This window comes from Ursus maritimus, unplaced genomic scaffold (genome assembly GCF_017311325.1).
Source record: "Ursus maritimus isolate PB19 unplaced genomic scaffold, ASM1731132v1 scaffold_35, whole genome shotgun sequence".
Classification (NCBI taxonomy): Eukaryota; Metazoa; Chordata; class Mammalia; order Carnivora; family Ursidae; genus Ursus; species Ursus maritimus.
In genome coordinates, this window is record NW_024426119.1 from 14,100,907 (window position 1) to 14,123,391 (window position 22,485).

Consider the following 22,485-nt stretch of genomic DNA (forward strand, 5'->3'; position numbering starts at 1 on the left):
TCTTTTTCTTTGGATTACTACTTTTTCCCTGACTAGATGACACCTGGGGGGGTTGGCATAAAAAGATGTGCCTGCTGTTGGAGAAATGACAGGTCAACTTGCCTGTAATAGTCAAATCACAGAGCTTAGCATAGCAGGACTGAAGGGGAGGACTAGCTGGTGCAGCAGTGCATCTAAGAGCAGAGGAGGGACAGGACGCCCTGGAGAAAGATGGAAGATGCTGGCAGAGATTCTCAGGGGGGTTGGTCAATTGCACTCACTGACAGGTGGTTTTAGGTTGCTCAGTCTTTTTGCTATCTCACCACACAGCTCGTAGAAGCTTCTTCCACTTCCTCTGCTCACCATCTCTCCAAGATGCCAGCCTTGCCATGGGCTTTACTTGGAAAGTGGGTCCTTGACATAATATGCACTGGTCTCTTTCAGTTCTGCTTTCTTTCCGTTTGGTGTTACTTCTCATCTTAGGCCCCCTGCATTAGAAATAAAGCCACTAGGGGCTCCAGGGTAGCTCAGTCGGTGAAGTGTCCCACTCTTGGTTTCTGCTTGGGTGGTGATCTCAGGGTTGTGTGATAGAGCCCGGTGTCAGCAGGGAGTCTGCTCCAGATTTTCTCTCTCCCTCTTTCCCTTCCTCCCCCCCCCCATAAGTAATCTTAAAAACAAAACAGCTGCTAAACTTTACCATGTCTTTATTTAAAAGTATAATGACCTATCCTTCATTCGTCTGCTAGTTCCCTCAACTCCAGTTGCAGCCCTTGCCAGATACTACTGTCCTTAAAACATGCGTGAGGAGGAGGAGGATGAATGCTAACGTTTATTAAGCACTTACTGTATGCTGCGCACCGTCTCTTCGGGCACTGGACCTGGGTACCCTTTTACAGTGAAGTAGGAATCATCTTAAAGGAGAGGGGGAAAACCAGGCACAGAGAGAGTAAGAAAAACTGCCCAAGTTCAGATGGCTAGTAAGTAACAGGGCAGGGATTCAACCCCAGGCTCTAGAACTTGCAGATTTAACCTCTGCACTTCACCTTCAAGGTTATACTCAACTCTTTCCTTTCTTCTGCTTTTAAAACAGCCTTCACTTTCATCCTTGATGTGTATACAGTGAAGCTAAGGTAACAAGATGCGGTGAGCTCGTGCGCTCCGGGTATCCTCTCGGCGTCCCGGTGTCTAACCCTGCAGGTTCCCAGCAAGTCGTGGCAGGACTTGCAGCTGGATGGACCCGTGTGTGAGCATGTGGCATATGGGGTGTGTGTGTGTGTGTGTGTGTGTGTGTGTGATGAGGGAAGATGGTGGCAGTCACCGGCGTTAAAAAGGACCTGCTATTCTGAGCTCGGGCGGTGACGGTAAGATTTGCCTGCAGCAGCTGTTAGCAATCAGAGTGTGTTTCCATCTCGTGTGAAATGTGTTGCCATCACTTGTGAAGTGGTTCTCAAAACCTTGCCACACTGAAGTACCAGAGCGTGTGAATGGTGCACTTTTACTGCAAATTACAAGAATTCACTTATTCTGATGATAATGTCACACTCATTCACCCAAGCTATCTGAAGTGACATAAGCACACATGGCCCAATGCTGGGTAGCCGATAGGCGTCTGTGCAGGGCGAGGACAGTCATAGAATGTCATCTGAAACGTTTGTCTGCAGGCAAAAGCAGCTGCTCGGACTATAGGAGCAGAAATGGAAAGTCGAAGGGTGCCTGGGTGGCACAGCGGTTAAGCATCTGCCTTCGGCTCAGGGCGTGATCCCGGCGTTCTGGGATCGAGCCCCACATCAGGCTCCTCTGCTATGAGCCTGCTTCTTCCTCTCCCACTCCCCCTGCTTGTGTTCCCTCTCTCACTGGCTGTCTCTATCTCTGTCGAATAAATAAATAAAATCTTTAAAAAAAAAAAAAAAGAAATGGAAAGTCGAACAAGGGCAGTGCCGTGACCCTTCCTGTGATACGGCCGCACGGTCTCTGGTCTCTAGTACATGACTCATGGAAGAATAGGGAGGTTCAAGATAAACACCCGTGGTATACCTTTGCTTTTGTTGGGAAAAAATGACATTTATTAGGTATTATACTCTGTGAATTGATGTTTAGTCTGATGTTCAGACCTTCTTAAAATAAACATGACAGTCTCTTAGCTTGGTCAGAACATTCCTTCTCCTCCTGCCTCATAACTACTACTGCATCTGCCTTTCCTACGAAGAAATAGCTACCAGCTCCTGCCTTCCCCCATGGGAATAGACTTGGAAACAACTGTGCTTCGGCTATCAGCGAATATTGTTAGCCATTCTCTGGTTGATCTTACATAATTAAGAATGGAAATGCTTCTTTAAAAAGCAAGTTTAAAGAGCCTGCAGTTAAGAGTCAGAAAAAACTCCTCAGGTCATGTGTCTGGTCGTTCCTATGCCTGGCTGAACTAGTTGTCTAAGAAAAGCATCGTAAAAGATAATTGTCAAAAAAATACTATTGCAGGAGCGCCTGGGTGGCTCAGTCGTTGGGCGTCTGCCTTCGGCTCAGGGCGTGATCCCGGCGTTCTGGGATCGAGCCCCACATCAGGCTCCTCCGCTGGGAGCCTGCTTCTTCCTCTCCCACTCCCCCTGATGTGTTCCCTCTCTCACTGGCCTGTCTCTGTCGAATGAATAAATAAAAAAATCTTTAAATAAAAACTTTACTATTGCACTGCAATCCAGAACTTGACATATTGGTGGTTTAGATGTCACTGGCTATGTCCTAGAAATTAGAGGTGGAGAACCCTGAAGAATTTTTCTTCCAGGAGTTGGTCACTAATCCTTCAAGATCTTGCAGTCTTAATATGATTAATATGACAACATCTACACTTCTGCTTCTGGCAAGTCTGAATAATTTGCTTATGACTTTTAATAAAAACCAGACCTTTCCCTGGCTTGTTGTCCAAAGCTCCATTCTCCCTATTAATTCTAGGGAGATTTTGTATAGTGGGAAATAGCACAGAGGTGAAGCAGGGGATTGGGGCTGTGGGATAATCCTTCTTACCATCCTCACCCTGGGTCCTTGGACCGAGAAAGTTCTGGTGTCACCGACCTGTGTTCCCGTGGCTATGGAGGCATTGTCATTTTAGTCCTCTTTGGCATACTATGGAGGAATTAAATGTGTTTCGAAGGTTTAAAGTTACAAGTTATTTTCAATCTTCTGCCATGAATCCAGACTTGGTTTGATTAGAGAATTTTTTTTAAATGACATAATCTACTATTCAGTGCATAGTAACTGATCGAAAAACCAGTCCAAGCTAACGGAAAGAAGCAGTGGAGTCCTTGGCCTGGTAAACTTCGATGATGTAACCTGATTCTTGTTATTTTAACCCACTTCTGCATGTCTTAGTCCAGCGGGTTTTTGTGGTAGCACCATTGGGGTGGGGAGGGGGGTCATAGAAATTGTACGATCAAAATTAGCAATCAACGACTGACTTTTTAGGCAGATGTTAGCACTTTAAGGAGTGTTCTGAGGCAAACAATGTTTTGATTGATTTATTCAGTAAACTGTGATGCCATATGCTAAGTATACAATGGATGGGGCTCATATGAAGCCATAGAGCAAATAGATTTATACAAATGTCCTGTTTGGTATAAGATCCATTTCTATGTCAATAGGTTGTTCTGTCCATGGGCTGGTGATTGAACCACCAGGTCGGTTTATTTTTGTAACGCTATATGTACCTATTAAAAAATAAATAAAAGCTTCTGCATTGAGATACCAAGATGGTACAATGAGGCCAGTCTGAGGTATGCATAAGCAGGTATGAAGTTAAGAGAGCTGCCAAATGGAATGCTAGGTGTGAGAATTTCAGGGGTAATTGTGTAAAGTAAGATTATTTCATAAAATGCAGCAGTTCTAATATTTTGGGCTAAGCAGAAACTAGATAAGATCTCCAGATTTGGTTTGGCTTTAAAGATGTTCTTCTCTGTTGTTGTGAAAAACAGACTTCGGATGATGAAAGCAAAGAGCTGACCCCATTGCTCACAACTGCAAGCAGAGGAAGATTTAACCTAAATGGGGTGCAGTTGTTCTTGTTTAGGGGAAAAAAGGAATTGGTATCTAGAGTGAGGTTGATCGAGAGTAAAGATTAGATGCAGTTCTGTGACAGATGACATCTTTTCGGCCTAGTATGGTCCAGAAGAATGTCAGGGACACACATCTGTTGTTGGAAAAGAAGTTATTAGGGGTTTACCTTGATCAGAATCTAACCAATTAGTGAAATAAAATGAATTCTTTTTCCTGCTAATAGGAAATGACAGTTAATACACACGGAGAGACTCAAGAGAAGAATTTTTATGAGGTATTTCTGATCTTAAGGTCCTAGAAAATCTTCAGTAATTAAGTATTGAAAAGAAATGTCATTAATTCTAGAATCTTAGAGGAACCTTATCCCAACTGAGAAAAATCGGCCAAATGGCCAGTTACCTTTGTCTTGGTCCCTGATTGTATGTAACCCCGCACGTTCTCAACAACAAATATGCCTCAGTATTTACAAAGGTGATAGAGAGCTCAGATTAGGGAAGACAAAAGAGAGAGGTATTCGTTTTGCTGATATTAATGCCATCGTCTTTTATGGAGTGAGCATTTGTTCAGTGTTTGTCCACTGGATGACTAAAGAGAAGCTGCTTCTCTTGCTGTTCAAGTATTTTATGCAAGGTTGATTTGGTTATCGGGCAGTTACCAAACGAGGTAAAAAGTCAGTTACCTTAAACCCAGGTGTTTTGTACATTCCTGTGCAGTAGGAGAGTTCTCGGTAGAACTGGATCTAAACATCAAAGCCGTCCACTGTTCCTCTGTATGAAAAATCTGTCTTCTCCCTGGTTGGACAGAATTTCCCTGTCTAGGGACAGAAGTGCTCCTTTGGACTGGGCTTTTAGCAGAGATATGTATGCATCGGGGAATGTGAGTCAGGTTCTCTAGAAAGCTTAATCTAGTAAGGATAGGAACGTATTACAAAGGATTAATATTCAGTTCCCATTGTCAGACTACCTGCATATTCACAGAAAGCCACATGAGAAGATATGCCTGTCTTCCTTATTCTTCAGAGATTTCCTGCATGCCCAGCTAAGCTCTTTCTGAATTCATAGAGGGGATTCTGGCCGAGTGTTTTAACTCTTCTGCACTGAAGTCGTACGTGTATAAAGTCTTGAAGGAAATAGCCAAGTTCCAAAATTCCGCTTTTGACTTATTTTAGATTAAGTTTGCAAATGCTTGTTCTCTTGACTGTTAGAGGTGTGTTTATGTGTATGTATTTTGGAGGTACAGGCAATACTTTTTATTTAAAAAATCATTTTTTTAAAGCTGTTAAGTTTTCAGCAGAAACTACAATTAAAGAAGTAGGTGAGATACAGCAGTTTCGTCAAATACGGAGCAAGACTTTTTTTTCTCTTTTTAATGGGTCTCATTCGACAAGCTCCTTTGAGTCAGACATCAGCTTAATACCAAGGCTCAGAATGTCACAGTGTGACGTGTATGTTTATGGTTTAACATGTGGGAATCCTGCACTTTCCACGATGCCTCCACAAGACAGCACAAGCCCTGGTGAAAGTTTCGTTTTGGTGACTGCTTGTGACAGCTGCTCTGGAGTGGTGACTTCTCCATCTAACGTGTTCTTTTTTTTCTTGAGACTAAGATACGTAGCATCTGGACCTATTAGTCCCTCAGGAAGGCATTTGGGGAACCAACAATTAAAAAAAAAAACAACTAAGTCTAGCTAGCAGATGAAAATTACAGTTCTGTGTATTTTTCTTTATTCTCTTTGTGGAGGAGCCTGTTGTGGGTAGTGAGGGCACAGCGTCCTGGTCCTTGCCAAGAACGATATGCCAAGCTTCCTAAAGCTTCCCATTTATATAAGTCTTTTCATCTTCAAAGAGCTTTGCGAGCATTCATTTACCACCACCTGCCTGGGAGGTAAGAATTATTCCCATTTTATAGACGGAGGAAGTGGAGGTGTACGTAACTTGCTTGAGGCCACCCAGCAAGTGGAGGGTCAGAGAGAGACTTGGAAGGATTGCGGACTCCACTTCTTAGCTCAATCAGCCTGCAGCTCTTTCTCTCTCGTGTCATTTCCCCTTGGGAGCCCCAGATCGATGATAGTATAAATCTAAAGGCATCAAATAATCCTGAATAGGGAAGAGACACCAAGTCTGTCTTATTTGTGGCTGCCTCTACCATTGAAACTCTGGGAAATCCAGGCAGAGAGAAGCTGTTTCACCCTCCTGAGATTCACTGTCTGCATCTGTGGAATGGGGATGATAATACCCAGGGGCCTGCTTCAGAGCTGCTGCAAGCACCAAAATCAAAACACAATAATGAGAACAAAAACTTTAAAGTCTGTTAGAGAACTCTGCAAATATCAGACATTATTATCGTTGCCAGAAATGGCCACGAGGCTGCTGTATCAAAGGGGTAGGGCTTTTCTAATTAGGTGGCTAATTGCTTTGGTGATGTTCAGTGAGGATTAAGTACTGTTATGAAAGAATCCAGAATCAGTAGAAGGAAAGACTGTATCAGGGAAACATACTAGTATAATTAGTATATATTTAGCGGACACAATGGCAGAACACGTTGATGGCTAGTTTGGATAGTATACAGGTGGGACTCGGCCCTCCGCACCCCCCCACCCCCCCCAAGGATCATTGAACGTTCCTGGGCTGTGGGACATAGCCATGCTGTACCCCGAGCCATGTGTCCAGGACAACTGAAGGTGCCGAACTGTTCAAAGCCCACAGTCTCTTCCCCTCCTACCATGGAGATGTAAGGAGAGCACTCTGCAAATCCTCTGTGGCCCCCAGCAGCAGCCCTGAGAGAGTGGAGGAAAAGCATTTTGCTCCCTGAGTTGTTCACCGCTAGGACGCACAGCACCTTTGCACAGTATAAAGAAGGCACCGCCCAGGCAAGGATGGTTTGAAAAAGAGGTGCTTATCTGGGCAAACAAATTAGAGCGAGGCTCCCTTACTCTGCAGCGGGCTCAACAGCCAGGTGAATTTCAGCCCCTCAGCGGGGCCCTACTGGGCAGGGAACAGTGTCCTTGGAACCAGGAGATGGCCAGACCCAGAGGGGCCAGGAAACGCTAGAAGCCGGGAGCTTTGAAAGCCGCCCCGGGTAAGCAGGTGAAGCCTCCGCCGCTCTCCCCCCGCCGGCCTTGACATGCAGGCCCGGCCGCCCGCCGTCCAGGTGCCGAAGTCTTTAATACCCCAGCAGTTTTAAACTGGGGATAAAATAAAGTGACTAATCCATAAAGGACTCAAGCCATTTTACTGAAAATAAAATCAAATGCCTTAGGGTTTTTCTTTTTAATCTTTATTGGTTTTTCTGCTTACAAAAGTAATACATGCTGGTTGTAAAAAATTCAAACATTGGAGGAATATGTAACATAGCAAGTGAAAAGTCTTCCGTGTTCTCAGCCCTCCAGAAGAAAGACTGTCAACAGATTGGTGTAAAAGATAGTTGTTTTTGTTTTTGTTTTTTTAAGCAGTAGTTCTTGACGGTTTTTGCAAGACACACAAAAGTACATAACATTCCTCTGTGTCACATACCCTCATGGCTATACCCAAGGTTTGGCCATTTCCTGGCAAGCCAGCAGTAACCCCGCCCTGTTCAGTCCAATTCAAGAAAGTATATGGTTATGCAAGTGAGCTAGAGTGAAAGATATTATTGGGGTAACCGTAGGTCCCTATTAGTTTATTTTTTATATGAACCAATAAAAATTTTTTTTTTTTTTTTTTTTTTTTTTTTTTTTTTACTATTATTAGTAACACATTGCTTGGGACACATACCACGACTGATTGCAATATACTGCTGGGTTGTAGCAGTTAAGTGCCAGTGTTGTAAAGGATTGCCGTGGTGGCTGGTAGGAACCGCCTGTCATATTATTTGGAGGATAAGCAGCTTTTCTCTATCCCCACTTTGGAAAGGGCTTAAAGTCTGCAGAAAAGAATTTCATTTCGCTATAAGGCAGGATTTCTTATCAACAATAACAGTAATAATAACTACTACTTACCGAGTGCCAAATATTTCTAACAACTGTGTGATGTGCATAGAGAGAGAGAGAGAGAGAGAGAGAATACATGTATACAGTAATCACGTGCTACATCACTTATACATTGTATCACTGAATCTTCAGATATGAAACTGAGGCTCAGAGAGGTTAAGTAATTTGCCCAGCCTTTAAAAATTGTTAAACATTGGCGTCAGTCATCTTGAGGTCAAAAACTACTCGGAATTTTATAAAATGGAGAAGAATGGTCTAGAAGGTTGATGATTGCTTACAGTTATAAAGTACTAATAAGTAAGGTAACTCCCAGAAAGATATCTTGGTCTCAGTTCTGAGTAGTTATGTCAGTTAAACCAAATTACGTGTGCTGTGTCCTTTGCGTTCCAGGTTAATGGTGGCATACTGATAGCGGTGTGTTCCTGATGTTGTTATTGGAGCAATTTACCTTGGCTGTGAAGTATGGTGGGAAAAAGGGAAAAAAACTACTGAGTCAAACAAAAATGATAAAATGTGCCCAAATCCCAGCCTTACGTCTTCCTGGCTCTCTGACTTGGGGCAAGTTGTTTAGCCTCTCTGAGCTTCCGTTTTCTCATCTGGAAAATGCAGATGATGGTTATGATGATGATGACGGGAGCCCCTCGCTTGTAGGGTATCGGAGGAATGGCTGTCATGCCTAACACGTTATAAGCCCAAGTACATGTTGCATGTTATTGGTTATTAAAAATCCATTAGATTATCATGACATCACCTTTCACCCATAGAATGGGTACAACTCTTGTCCAATTGTATTTTTTAATTCTTTGGGAAAATGGGTATTTTCCTCTGGGCCAAGATATCTCCCCAAAAAAGGTCCTGAGGAGTAAATGAGGTGTTGAGAATGTCATTGTCCATGTTCCTGTCCCTTTTATAATTAAAAGTAAAAAGCCAACCTTTTACAGAAGTACAATGCTAAGCGACAGCCCAGCCCAAGGACCACTTGGCTAATTAGCACACTTGCTTCCAGGATTTCCTGACTCCCCGCTGCCACTTGTTGTCGGCTCCTTGAAACTGCAGAAATTTGCCTCTGCAGGTGTAGAGAGCGTGCTTGAATTACTTAGGGTGCATGAGAGAGCAAATTATTTAGGCAATAGAGCTGAAAATGTGGGCAAATTAGAATTTTTCATAGCAAGATTGTGCATTGTTAAGCCAATTCATGATTATATGCGTGTGTCTTGCTTCAGATATTCCGCTACACAATAAACCTCTTTGGGGCGATGAATATGTATGTGGACTAATTTAATCAATATACTTGTGACAGTAGTGGTGTCTGACAGAACTCATCCTTTGAAATTTGGGCTGAGTTAATGTGTGCAGTATATATATGGGCCAAGACTCATAATTTGTGTTAAAAGAAGATTATTTTGAAAAGAAACAACACTGTTAGAAAATGAAAAAAGCCTGAGGGATAGAAAAAGCAAAGGGCAAAGGGATTTTTGTCCTTTTCCCTCTTGTTGGTCTGAAAACTCAAATTTAGGGAACTAAACTGCTTTCTTTTTGAAAAAATATTGCAAGGCATTTTTTTTTTCTCATTGATACATTTGAATTCTGTAAATTGACTACAAGGTGGAGGAAGTGGCTTTTATGCATTGTTGAATTAAATGGAAGGTTGAGTAAGTGCCCTGGTCCAATCTGCAAATGTTTGCTTTCTGGAAATACCAACACATGTGATCAGATCACATTCAGAGAGTTTGCTTTTTGGAGCAGGTGGATTTTAATCATTTCCTAAAGAGCACTTGCAACTGAAATTGTCTTCTGAGATAAGAGAGCCAACCCAGAGGGTAAGCTAGTTGAATAGTTTAATCTGACCAATCAGAATACTTGAAATTTGCTTTGGAGACCCCTCCCATCACCTTACCATGAGATTCCTAGCACAGCTTTTCTAATTCCCATTCTTTGGCCAACATTGTCCACAGGAGCTAAGCACAAACAGAGTGGGGGGTCAAAGGTCTAGGCCCATGGCCCCTGCTTGGAAATACAGGTCAATCTACAGTGAGTCCATTCATACTAAGCATCTTGGCCTCCATAAATCTTGGGAAATACTCTCAGCTTGAGTGCCCTCCAGATGCGAAGCCCCTGGGAGCAAGGCCGAGTTTGGGAGCCTGACTCAGGCCAGCAGTCCTATGCAGTGGTTGACCCCAAACGCTGGGTCTGTGCAACAGCGACCCTCCCGCCTTCCCCTCCACCACCACCTGCCGCCCCCACAGCCAGGCCACGAGTCATTCCAAGGGTGGAAGTGCCAGACTAGGATCCCAGGGCCACCGCCATCATGAACAGACCCTTCCATGCCAGACCTCCAGATCACCTGCAGGCTTACAGCAGCCATGGGCAGGCATTTTGGTCCTGCCTTAAACATCGTCCTTTCACTTCTTGGGCATTATCCACTATGAGCCCAGGCAGAATGAACAACAAGCAATACATTATTTTCCATTCGATCTGGATAGTTTTACACGGTGTTCCCAGTATGGTCTGCCCAGGGTCTTCATATCTTATAAAGAACTAAATAGATGTGCTTGATCTCTCCATTGTTACCTGGAAGGAAGGTAACTCCTGAAAGGCCCAAGTTCAGTGCTGAGGTTGCTTTAATTGCCTCACATCTTTTTGATGCCGACTTAAACTACAGGGTTTAGCGAAGTTTGTCTGTGTCTGATTTCTGTGATTACGGCTTGAGGTAAGACATAAGCAAAAGCAGCTCAGTGTAAGTCTTTTTATTTCACATATAAATTTTATTTAATAGATGGTCCAAGTATTTTATGTTGCCTAATTATTCTATTCCTTAGGGGTTGGGGTGGAGGAGGCTGGTTCTCATTACAGACTAGTTAATTCCTGTGGGAAAATCCAGGCCGTCACTCTCAGCTGATAGCACCTTTCAGAATGTCTGTACCACGGCTTGGCTTTTGTGTCTCGACAATGCTGGACGTAACTCTCTAGAACTACAGACAATATGTGACACAAAACTTGGCCTTGACTATATTAAAAACACTGGAGGGGCCATCAGTGTGAAGCATTGTTAGAGTTCAGATGTCAAAAAGAATTTCCTTGAAGAAATCAAACAGGACACTAGGATGAGGCAGACTTAGAAATTATCTTTTTTGCTAAATGTGATCTTGTGACATCTTAAGCTGTGGAACTCAGAATAGACGGCATACAAAGACACCATTATTGACGTATTAGAAAGCTTACTCCTTATGGGAAATATATTGGATGTAAGATTTTGAACAATCTCTAACTCTGGACGGTGAACCTCACTGTGTCAACACTAAAAGTAATTGACATGAGGGCGCCTGGATAGCACAGTCGGGTAAGCATCTGACTCGGTTTCGGCTCAAGCTGTGATCTCAGGGTCATGAGATCTAGCCCCGCGTCAGGCTTCGCACTCAGTGTGGAGTCTGCTTAAAACTCTCTCCCTTCTCTCCCTCTCCCTCTGCCCCTACCCCCTGCATTCACTCACTCTCTCTCTCCCTCCCTCACTCTCTAAAATAAGGAAATAAATCTTTTTTTAAAAAGTGATAGACACGAAAAAGGACTCTCCTTCTAGAATAGCTTGCACTCCCTAAAAGTCACCACAGTACTTGCACTAGGCCCCTTGAAAGGAAGTTAGCAGGGACACGCGGTTTATAATGAGGTTAAATCCAGTAATTTAATGTATACTGTTTCTGAGTATTGAATGCAAACATCGCATCAAATCCAAAGTAAATGGCTGGAAATTATTCCAGGATGTGGGATTACACTGGAAGGAGGAGCGGGCTGTGCGTATATGTGTTTTACTTACATTGTGCAACATATTCCTTGGATAAGTCATTGCTTTGTGTAAGGCATGGGGCTAGGTAGGGACTATATGAAAATGAAGTACACTTATGCTCTTACAATTGTGTTTGTGTGTGTGATTTAGTAATCTGACATGATATCCATAGCAAGAACCATGGAAAATGAAACTTAGCATAATTGGAACATTCCAGGTTCACTGGTGAACATCGCCATCCTTTGTATACAGCTCAGTATTGGTCTTCTTTGTTTCACATATAATTTATATTTAATAGGTGGGCCAAGAACTTTGTTTTGCCTAATTATTCCTGAGGTTATTTTTTTTAATCCTTAATGATGTTCTTTCCAACCAACTGTGCTCAAGGTATATTGTGTTTGCTTAGAAATGTGCTTTGTCGTATTCGAGAACTTTGGTGTGATATCTATCAGTCACTGATTGGGTGGTCTTCCAACATGAGGCAGCTTCAAGTAATCAGTTGATTAGAAACATGCACACTGTACCAGGCAATCAGTTTCCAACATAAAGAACTGAGAAACTACAAATACTATTCGCCAGGATTCACTATTATTAAATTCAGATAGGCTGTTAACTTTATGGTTGAAAGGTTTTGATCGTACACAAATGGGCTGATTTTTAACACATGCCAACTACATTAATTGAAAACGATGATTAAGGCGTTCTTAACTTGCCAGCATATGTAACTTATTAATATTTAGAATTGAATCATTTTCCTAAGTAGTCTTGACTTTTTGGAATATATTTTTTTTCCCTACCAGTAGAGCTACAATGCTCAGCCAAGACAGATTTACGACCTTTTAAAAATAATGATGGAAAATGAGATTGGAGGAAACGTTTTAGTATCTGCTTTGCTCTGAGGCCTACACTGCGAGCTTTCCAGTTCTTGAAGGCTTTGAAATGCTGATTCCAGTCTTCTTGTGGGTTCTTAAACACCTTCTCAAATGACCCATTTTAATAACCCGAAAGCTATTATATAACGAGCAGCCATAATTTAGTCCAGGGCTCTAGGGGGACCCTCACAGTTCAGCAATGAATAGTTAATGCAGTATAATGTTTAGCAGGTTATTAGTTTTCACTATACAAATGCTGAACAGGGAACGCTTTTATAAGGTGTTTAAAAGAAAATGTAATTAACTGGTTGCGTGCTTCTGTTGCAGCTCAAATTGAAATTATTCCTTGCAAGATCTGTGGAGACAAATCATCAGGAATCCATTATGGTGTCATTACATGTGAAGGCTGCAAGGTAAGGCTTTTTAATTGTTGTTGTTTCTATTAATGTTAGAATGAATCTTTGTGATGTGACTTCCACTATGTCGACGAATTCAACTCCTCGGCATTTTGAGTGATGAGAGATGACAGGACAGAATAAATATTTTGGTGTGAAATTACAATTAAGAAAGTCATATATATTTTTATGTCTTCCGTCAAAATAACAGGAGGCTAGAGAAAAGTATTCGAGCGTTGCTTTTTTGTCACTTCCAATCCTAGAATTGATGGACCCGATGAACGATACCTTGGGTTATCTTTTTTTAAAAAAGAAATGACTCTGGATTTCTGTAGTGTCCCTGTTACAAACTTTATAAGAAGGTATTTCCAATAGTTCCATAGGAATGTGATTGAAGGTCTTATTGTTGGCATACATATGTTGATACTTCTGGCCAAATTATGGCAAAGCCATTGGAAAGAACTGGGTTCTGGTCCTAGTGCCATCACAGGTCCCTCTTGTTGTGGGCTTGTCTTAATCTTTTAGACTCAGTTTCTTCATCTATAAAGTGGGCATAACACCTGTTCTTCCTACCTCTTAGAATTATTCCAAGGATAGAATGAAAAGCTGTAAATAGGGGCGCCTGGGCGCCTTCAGTTGGTTAAGCGACTACCTTTGGCTCAGGTCATGATCCGGGAGTCCCAGGGTCGAGTCCCGCCTCCGGTTGCCTGCTAATCAGGGAGTCTGCTTCTCTCTCTGACCCTTCCCCCCTCATGCTCGCTCTCTCTCTCTCTCTCACACACACACACAAGTAAATAAATGAAATCTTAAAAAAAAAGAAAAAAAAGCTGTAAGTAAAAGTCCTTATAAACTGAAAAGTGCTGTTTAAACCTAAATATTATCCTTCTTACTGCTCTTGTTACTATTCTAATTATTACTGATGCCGATCGGGAGAATGTGTTACGGCACATGCATAACTTGGGAATGGAATAGAGATGTTTATCCTACTCATTCAAGACCTCCAAACCCAGATTGCCTCTGTTATTCAAATCTCAATTTATTAAGATTTAAATCCTCCTGCTTATATTGGAAGGGCCTGGAGACAGCTTATAGGATAAAACAGTGCAAAATAAACAGGCGAGAAGCTATTTAAACATGCAGGCGGCTTCTGAGACAGTTGATTGCCAGTGAACCAGGCCTGAATTAGCCCTAAGGCCTGTTGAGGCTGTGGCAAAAAAAAAAAAAAAAAAAAAACCCAAACCACGGTTTGGTTAGCTTTCCTTCAGTGAAATTAGAAAATATAGTGTCATAAAATACAAAATCACCTTCAGACGCAAATAACTACTAAGAGACTTCAGGGAAATTTGCCTTGTAATTTCCGTAAGTCTTTGTTTTACTGTTAATCTTTGTAACGTGCCACTTGTACGTGTTCGGATGCTTCATAGTGATCCCGTCTTGGTGACACTCAAGCTTTCTGCACACCGCCAAACACACTTTTTGCTTTTTTAATCACCTGCCTTTTAGGAATAGGGGGCTTGCTACTTTAAGGGGATTTTATAGCAACCCGCAAGGCCTCAGGTTCTAGATTACCAAGAGAAAAAAAAATGATGTCCTTTTACTTCCTCAACTTGCCCTCCCTCAAAATTAATCAGTTAGGTAAATAAAAGTAAACAAAACAAAATCCACGGCCTGGCTTATGCCATCCTGGGACAACTGTCATCCCGTTGACTTTCAGAGTTAATTCGGCTGATGTGGCTGGGCACCTGTCGCCCTTCACCCTCACCCACTCTGTGTTCAGACCTTCTCGTTCTGGTACAAGATGGCGCAGCCTTTCTTGGGGAAGGGTATACAGACAGCAGTGGCCTCCCCGGCACCAGAGGTTCCAAGCAGACTTGACTCCGCATTATCACCTAGTTCTGTTCTTAAGTGGACAGGGTCCTGGGCATGAGCACGTGTCCCCTCACTCTGCCCCAAGAAACTGACCACTCTCTCTGAGTCTTCTAGGAATGCCACGTTTTAGGTGCCGACTAAAAGGAGCACCTCGGAACCGCGTCTAAGGCAGGGCCGGGGTGGGGTGAGGGCTGCTTGGCGTGAAATAATGCAACAGTTCAGAAAATTTTTGAACAACCTGCTGTTCAATCAAATCTGGACTGAGAACCGCTGGGTTTACACAGGCAGAAACAATGTGTGTTTCTTTTTACCCCCATGTTTATTTATGACGAAAATTAAACCCATAAGAACACAAAGGGCAGCTATTATTTTATCAGGGTCATTTTTCTAGATCCCTCTCCGATCTTGTACAGGCTCGATGCCAAAGTGTATTTTGGTGATCTGTGGTTCTGTTCTTCTGTCCTATTGACCTTATACAACAGAAATCACAGAAACAAGCTTTTAAAACTTAATTTTATTAACAGATTGGGCCTAGGCCCAGTCTGGAACCTATACAGTGTATGTGTTTATATTTGATGCATATAGTATTTGCTCCGCAATTATAGTTTCCCTCTGCTATAATTAATATTTTTACTTCTGGCTGTGGTGAAGTCAAGAGACTTCTGCTTTTGCCGTTGGTGTTAATGATTTATCATGCTCTAACCAGGTGAGAGTGGTTATAGCATCATAAATTATAAATAATTTATCTCTGTGATAGAATCACTAGACATACGGAAAATTTCTAATTATATATATAAATGGATACCTAATGAAAAGAAAGTGACTCAGACATTTTCTGAGCTAATCATTTTGTGAATGTATTTTAAATTGCAAAGTCAACCACCTGAAACCATAAGAAACCAAAGAACCTGTTTAATTGCTGAAATGATTATGTATTTTACCACATATTTGCTCAGGTAAGCATTGCACATAAACCGCAAGAATGATGCCAGTTTGGTAGCTCTTTTCTCTGGCTCCTGGGTATTCCCAGCCCAGCTTCTGCAAGTCCCCTTTGTTACCTATGGAGAGACAGTATTGTGGTATGCTCATGCTCTGACTTTGGAACCTGGCTGCCTGGGTTTGAATCCCAGTTCTGCTTTCCCAGCTTGAGCACCTGCCCAACCTTTCTGCGCCCCTGTCTCCCTATCTGTAAAATGAGGATAGACGTTGTAGTTACTTCCTGGGGTTATCACATGCATTTAGGTAATGCACCGAGAAACGTGCCAGCCATATAACCATCGCTCAGTAACTGTTGGCTGCTGTTACGATCATCTCTAGCCAAGTTCCATGTGCTTGAGTCATGTGACTCTAGTCAGATATCATTTCCAGAACATGGATGGGTCCAGTCCTGATATTTTTGTGACCATTTGCTATTTGTTATGTAGATTCTGCTACTAAAAACAAAAATATGAGCACCCCCTTGGGGCCAGGCACTACGTAAGCACTGTAGGGGATCCAGAGTCGTAGAAGACCTGATCCACCTCAAGCAGTTTATGGTCTAGTTGTAGAGATGAGGTCTGCATAGGAGCAATGCAAGAACCAAATCCTAGGTTTAATAAACCAGAAAACATTTTAAAAGGGGGAGATTCAGAAAGAGATCCATTCATTTAAGGTCAATTGAATTTTGACGAAGATGTCAGTTGAATTCAATGAAGAAAAGTGGTCATTACAAATAATATTGCTGGAACAACTGGACATTCATATGAAAAAAAATTAACTTTTATGCCTCTCTGTGAAAGCAGATATTGACTTAAAGAATGTCCTAAGCATAAAACGTAACTTTATATTTCTAGAGGAAATCATGTATATTTGTAACAGTAGACATACAAATATTTCTCAGACCACACACTGAAGTCCTTACCTTATCTTTAAAAATAACAAATTGGACTTGATCAAAATTAAAAACTTGTACCTTTCAAAAGAGATCATTAGTAAAATGAAAAGGCAAGCCATATACTGGAAGAAATAAAAGAAAGAAAAACAAATAAATTTTAAGATAAAAGGACAAAAATAATAATAAAAAAACAATAACTTGAATAATCTCTTCACAAACACTGGACAAGGAACCAGTGAACGTGTGAATATATTCTCAACATCTTCAATCATGAGGGAAATATAAGTAAAACCACAGTGAAATACCGTGACATATTCATCCGAAAGGCTAAAATTAAAATAGAGCAAAACACGCAGAAAAACAAAAACACTGCAGAGAAGATGCAGGGAAAGTGGTGAACTTTCCAGTCTCCTACATTACTTGGGGGGTGGTGACATGGTACAGCCCCTTTGGAAAAAGGTGGTAATGTGATAAGTTATCAACCTAACGTAGGACCTAACAACCCATCCTACGTAGTTACTCAAAAGAAACAAAAGCACCTGTCATAGAGAGACTTTTATCTGAATATTTGTAGCACCTTTATTCATACCGGCCACAGACTGGAAACAACCCAAATGCCCAGCCACTGAAAAAGGGATGAAAGAATGAGGTCCATAGGATGGAGTGCTGCTTAGCAGTGAGAGAGGGTGTACCAAATTGCACACACAACATTATGGTGAGTGACAGAAGCCAGAAACAAAAGAATAATTACTATATAATTGCATTTATATGTCATTCTAGAAGAAGTAAAAATTTTAAATCTGTAATGGCAGAAAGCAGATGTAGTAACCTGGAGCCGAGGTAAGAAATGACTGCTAAGAGAGGACACTTTTTGTGACTTGTGGCAATGTTCCGTCTTGATTGTGGAGGTGGTTCCGACAGGTGTACGCATGGCCAAAATTCATCAAGGTGTGTCTTAACAATGGTGTGTTTCTGTATTTCATTTATGCCTTGGTGAAGTGTACTTAAAATATATATATATATATATATAAAAGAACTAAATCCTAGAGTAAGGCTACAAGCTATGGTGTGGCACGAACAGCACATGCCCACGAGGCAGCAAAAACCTAGAGGTGGGGAAGTCTTGCTTATCTTTTGGGGACAACATACAACAAAGGAAGCAAAGGGTCACTTTCTGTGGATGGTGGAAAATAAGGAAGAGTATGCCGTTCCCAAATTTTTAAAGGCTCTATTATTCCAAGGTTTTTATTAAAAAGGTACTGTACTTGTTCTTCTTTTTTTTTTAAGATTTTTTTTTTTTTATTTTTATTTGAGAGCGAGAGAGAACGCACACACAAGCATGGGGGAAGCAGAGGGAGAGAGTCTTAAGCAGGCTCCATGCTGAGTGCAGAGCCCTCCAGGGGCTTGATCCCACAACCCTGAGATCACAACCAACAAGAGTCAGAGGCTGAACCGACTGAGCCATCCAGGAGCCCCTACTTGTTCTTTTGAAATAATGAGGGAACAGTGTACCAGCTTTGGTCATGTCTTGAATATTGCATTTCAGAAAAACATAAAATCGAGGCGTGCAGGGGCTTAGGTCTGTCACTAAACATGTTTCTGAGCTCTTGGAACAGAATTTAGTCCCAGACCTGGGTGAGCAGCAGGAGGGGGTGTGGGGTAAACTGAGGCAGGCCTGTCTGGGAGGAGGGGGCAGACCATGGAATGGGCAGGCAGAGGAAAAGGCCAGAAATAAAACAGAGGCTATGGATGTTAGGGTTGAGGTTCAGTCTTCAAAGTGAATAAAAATGCTGAAGTGTTTATAGAAAAATGACACCGGTTGAGGTTTCCTTTGAGAAGTGGTCCTATTTTTCATTCCACTTCCGTTCCTAGCTTCCTCATTAGATACAGTGGCTGCTCAGATGATGATGAAGAAAGATTTATCTCACAATAAAAACAGTTATCTATATCCTTTAGACTTTCTGGATCTACGAAAGTTTCCTTTTCCACCCAGCGAAGGGAGAATTTGGAGTAGTGTCTTTGCATTAACAGTATGCAAGACTCTTAACTATAGGGAACAAACTGAGGGTTGCTAGAGGAGAGGTGGGTGGGGATGGGCTAAATGGGTGATGGGCATTGAGGAGGGCACTTGATGTAACGGGTGTTGCATGCAACTCACGAATCACTGATGAATCACTAAATTCTACCCCTGAAACTAATAATACACTATATGTTAACTAAATTGAATTTAAAAAAAAAAGAAAAAAAAAACCCAATATGCTGTCTGAGATTAACAATGAAAAAGCCTTTTCAGAGATACCCAGAATGCAAAATTGGTACTTTTCCCTTTTTTTCCCCTGAAAGAGTTAAAGCAATTTCTAGAGGTTTGTAGGTATTTGGCTAAAAAGAAATGTCCATAAATATTCCATTTAGGCTCAAATTGTTTTTTAGAGGAGTCTAATATTTTTATTTCAGTCATGAAATGTCACTAGCGTTGGACCAATTTTATCCGCATTTCAGCATTGATATATTCATGCCCACCATTTTTATTTTAATGTTTTATAACACCTGGCCCCAATATTAGAGCTAGCCATTTAAAATGAAAATTAGACTTGGCTGTTACTGCATCCTGTGACATCAGAGTTTCAGTTCTGTTATATACCAGGTGATAAGAAAAAATTTTCGTTGCGCTCACTCTTCCAGTCCTGTGATGAGATGCACAGGTTAGTAGAATGTGTGAAACCCCAATGTGCATCAAGATGATTTGGATTTTTTTTTTCTGTATTTTTTGTTTCTTTGTTTTGGTCTTAATCATGTCTCAGTAACTGCTGCCCTTCCTCAGCTCACAGGCAATGCTGGGCTATTGGCCTTGATGTCAGTAGGGCTCTAACATAGGGTCTGGCTCAGGGCGGGGCTCCTCACGCTTGCCTGGGGATCACCGCTGTTGAATGTGTATATTTGGATTGAGTCGGAGTGTGGCAGATCACAGGACGGCAGAGCAGACATCTACGCTTACCAAATATGACACATGAGGTCAGCTTTAATCAGAGATCATTTGCACATACAATCCTACAGGGAGGCCAGTCATTATTGAAGGGGAAAGTAGTTCAGGAGATCTATGATGTCATGATTTATTGCTACCAGCTGTGTGAGTGTAGCGCCGTACCAGCTAACTTCTGCGAATGAGGTGGCCTATTCTTTCCTGAAGAACAAATTCCCTTCTTCATTTGCTTCCTTGAGGATGATTATTCCTGCGCCCCCTGTTTTAATTCTGTCATTTCCTCTGCCTCTTCCTGTCTCTGATTTTGATCTATTCATGCCCTCTCCTTACCCCTCAGTAAAATTAAATCGACAGTTATATTCCTCCTTAACTTTAAATACTTAACTCTCTGCCCATGTTTATCCAAAGATATTTCTTCTCCCCACCCCCCATACGTCTGAATATTCTCAACAGAAAGTTGCCCAGAGAAATAAATTTGTAACAGTTAGTCATTTACAGAAGGGATTCTCTGCTATGAGAGGGAGGCGTAACACCCACCTCGATGGTCCCCCCCAAATTCCAATTTTTTAGTTGTATTGGAAAATACAATAATTCAGGCAGGCATAGGAACATTCATAATAAATCATAGAGTTATGAATAAATCTTGGTTGTCAAAAGCAAATGTGTAGCCGTTCCAAAGCGTCTGCCATTAGAATTCAGCAAGGCAGCTGTCAGCTGTTTTCTTGTAATTAAACAGCCAATGAACAGCTAATTAAGACATATGTGTATACAGAAGTGGAAGTGGGTATGTTAATGAACTGTAGGAATCAATTCATTAAGTGAAAATTGTCAAAAGACCAAACATCAGATCAGCATTTCAGCCTCTGGCTTACTGAGTAGGAACCCCAAACAGGAGGGGAGCCCCCTCAGAGCAGGACCCTCGGAGCACCTTCCCAGCCACACCCATAGTTCTCCGTCCAGCCAGCCCACACTTTGGGGCAAAATTATTAATAACTCCGATAGGAAACGCCGTGTATATTTCAAAGCTTTTTATTGAGTGCATCCAGCAAATGAAACTGTTTTCCTACCCGTATATAAACGTGGTATTTGACACCCTATGAAATGTCACCTCCCTCTCCTGCGTCTAAACTGTCATATGGAACTTTGACTACAGAACTGAAAAGTGGGGCTTTGGGGCTTGTTTGTTTGGTTTTGTTGTTTATCTTGTTCCGTTCGATCTGCCCTACGTGTTTGTCTCGATGCTTTTTTGGTACTGTATTAAGAAGTCTATGGCATTTGGAATAAGATGCGTGTAGGGTTCAGCAGTTCAAATCCTGACTCCTCCCCTTACCTGCTGTCTGACTTCGAACACATGGCTTAACCTCTCTGCACCTGAATTTTCTCATTGTAAAACAGATCTAGAAATACTTACTTTGCAAGGTTGATGTGAATTGCAGATCAGTAATGTTTGCCAAGTGTCCTACACGGTGCCTAGTATTGAGTATATGTTCAGCATATGATTGTCACCATGGTTTTTAATTAGTACGGTCACTTTTCCCTCTGGTCATTCATTCAGCAAGTATTTGTTGATTTCTCTAAGTACTGGGTTAGCTCCTGGAAACAAAGAAACAAAGCAATCAGTGAGGGAGACCTGGCCATCAAGGTGTACATGGGAGGGGCAAAGTCAGAGAAAGTGGTTATCTCTCTGAATCCTGAAGAGAAGGGGAGAGCTTCTGCAAGTGGGGGTGGAATGGGGGAGTTGGGGGATTGCCCTTGGAGGAACTGTGAACACAGCAGTTGAGGCTTGGCCAGAGTGGGACTTTGAAAAGAGGACTGAATGTAGGAGAGAGTTGCCTGGACGGGTGGTTGTAGCCTGACCATCAGTAGGGAGCCATTGAAGGCTAAGAAGCAGGGAAGAGACCCGATCAGGTTGATGTTTGAGAAAAGGTCTCCAGTAAGTGTGTGAAAATGAATTGGAGGGAATGTGAATGGATGCAGGGAGACCTATTGGGAGGCTGTATAATAACCAATTTGGGAGATGTTAGGTATATACACTTGAGAAAATTGCAGTAAAGATGGAGAACAGTAGAAGGATTTGAGAAATAGGAAGATGGCAAGAAATAGCCTAATATGGTGACCGCGTGGGTGCAGGAGGGGAGGAGGTAGGGATGAAGTGAAGCCTGTCGCTCTGCCTTGAGTAATTGGGATGAAGTTGGTCCCTTGACTGAGCAAGCAGACACTGGAGGAGAGGAGGCCAGGAAACGGGCAGTGGGCTGGGATATGTTCTGTTCTGGAATGAAGATAAAACTATTCAGTTGAAGGGACTGAAGAATGTGTGTGTCTGTGGGGCAGAGCAAGGGATGATAGAACTATAGAAAGCCAAAGCACAACTTCGGGTAGAGGCCCATCCAATGAATCCAGGGATTCATTCAGACAGCCTGATGGGAACCTGGCTTGGTCCAGTCACGTGCTGGTCAGTTTTTAACTGAGTTTGGAAAACAGTGTCTATCTGTCTGTACATAACTTCAACGTATATGTCACTGATGTAATGTCACACAATTCACGAACAGTGAAATCTGCAATATTCTGTTCTCTAAACTTCATATAGACCAATGATGCTCGCCAGGGGCTCTCAGTAATTTTTGCTGAACTCCTACATCCGTACCTGTGTTTGCAGTTGATGAAGGACTGCGGTGCCAATATGAATGTTGATATTTTCATTTACATTAATGAATAAGAGGAAAGTGAA

General features: G+C 42.0%; 1 protein-coding gene across 1 annotated transcript in view; it reads left to right on the forward strand.

Annotated features, from left to right (window-relative positions):
- LOC103676810 (nuclear receptor ROR-alpha) overlaps window positions 1-22,485 on the forward strand; it is a 98,074-nt gene that overhangs the window by 43,495 nt on the left and 32,094 nt on the right. Inside the window, 1 exon segment of the mRNA XM_040620562.1 lies at window positions 12,968-13,053. Within this exon segment, the coding sequence (XP_040476496.1) occupies window positions 12,968-13,053 (86 nt within the window).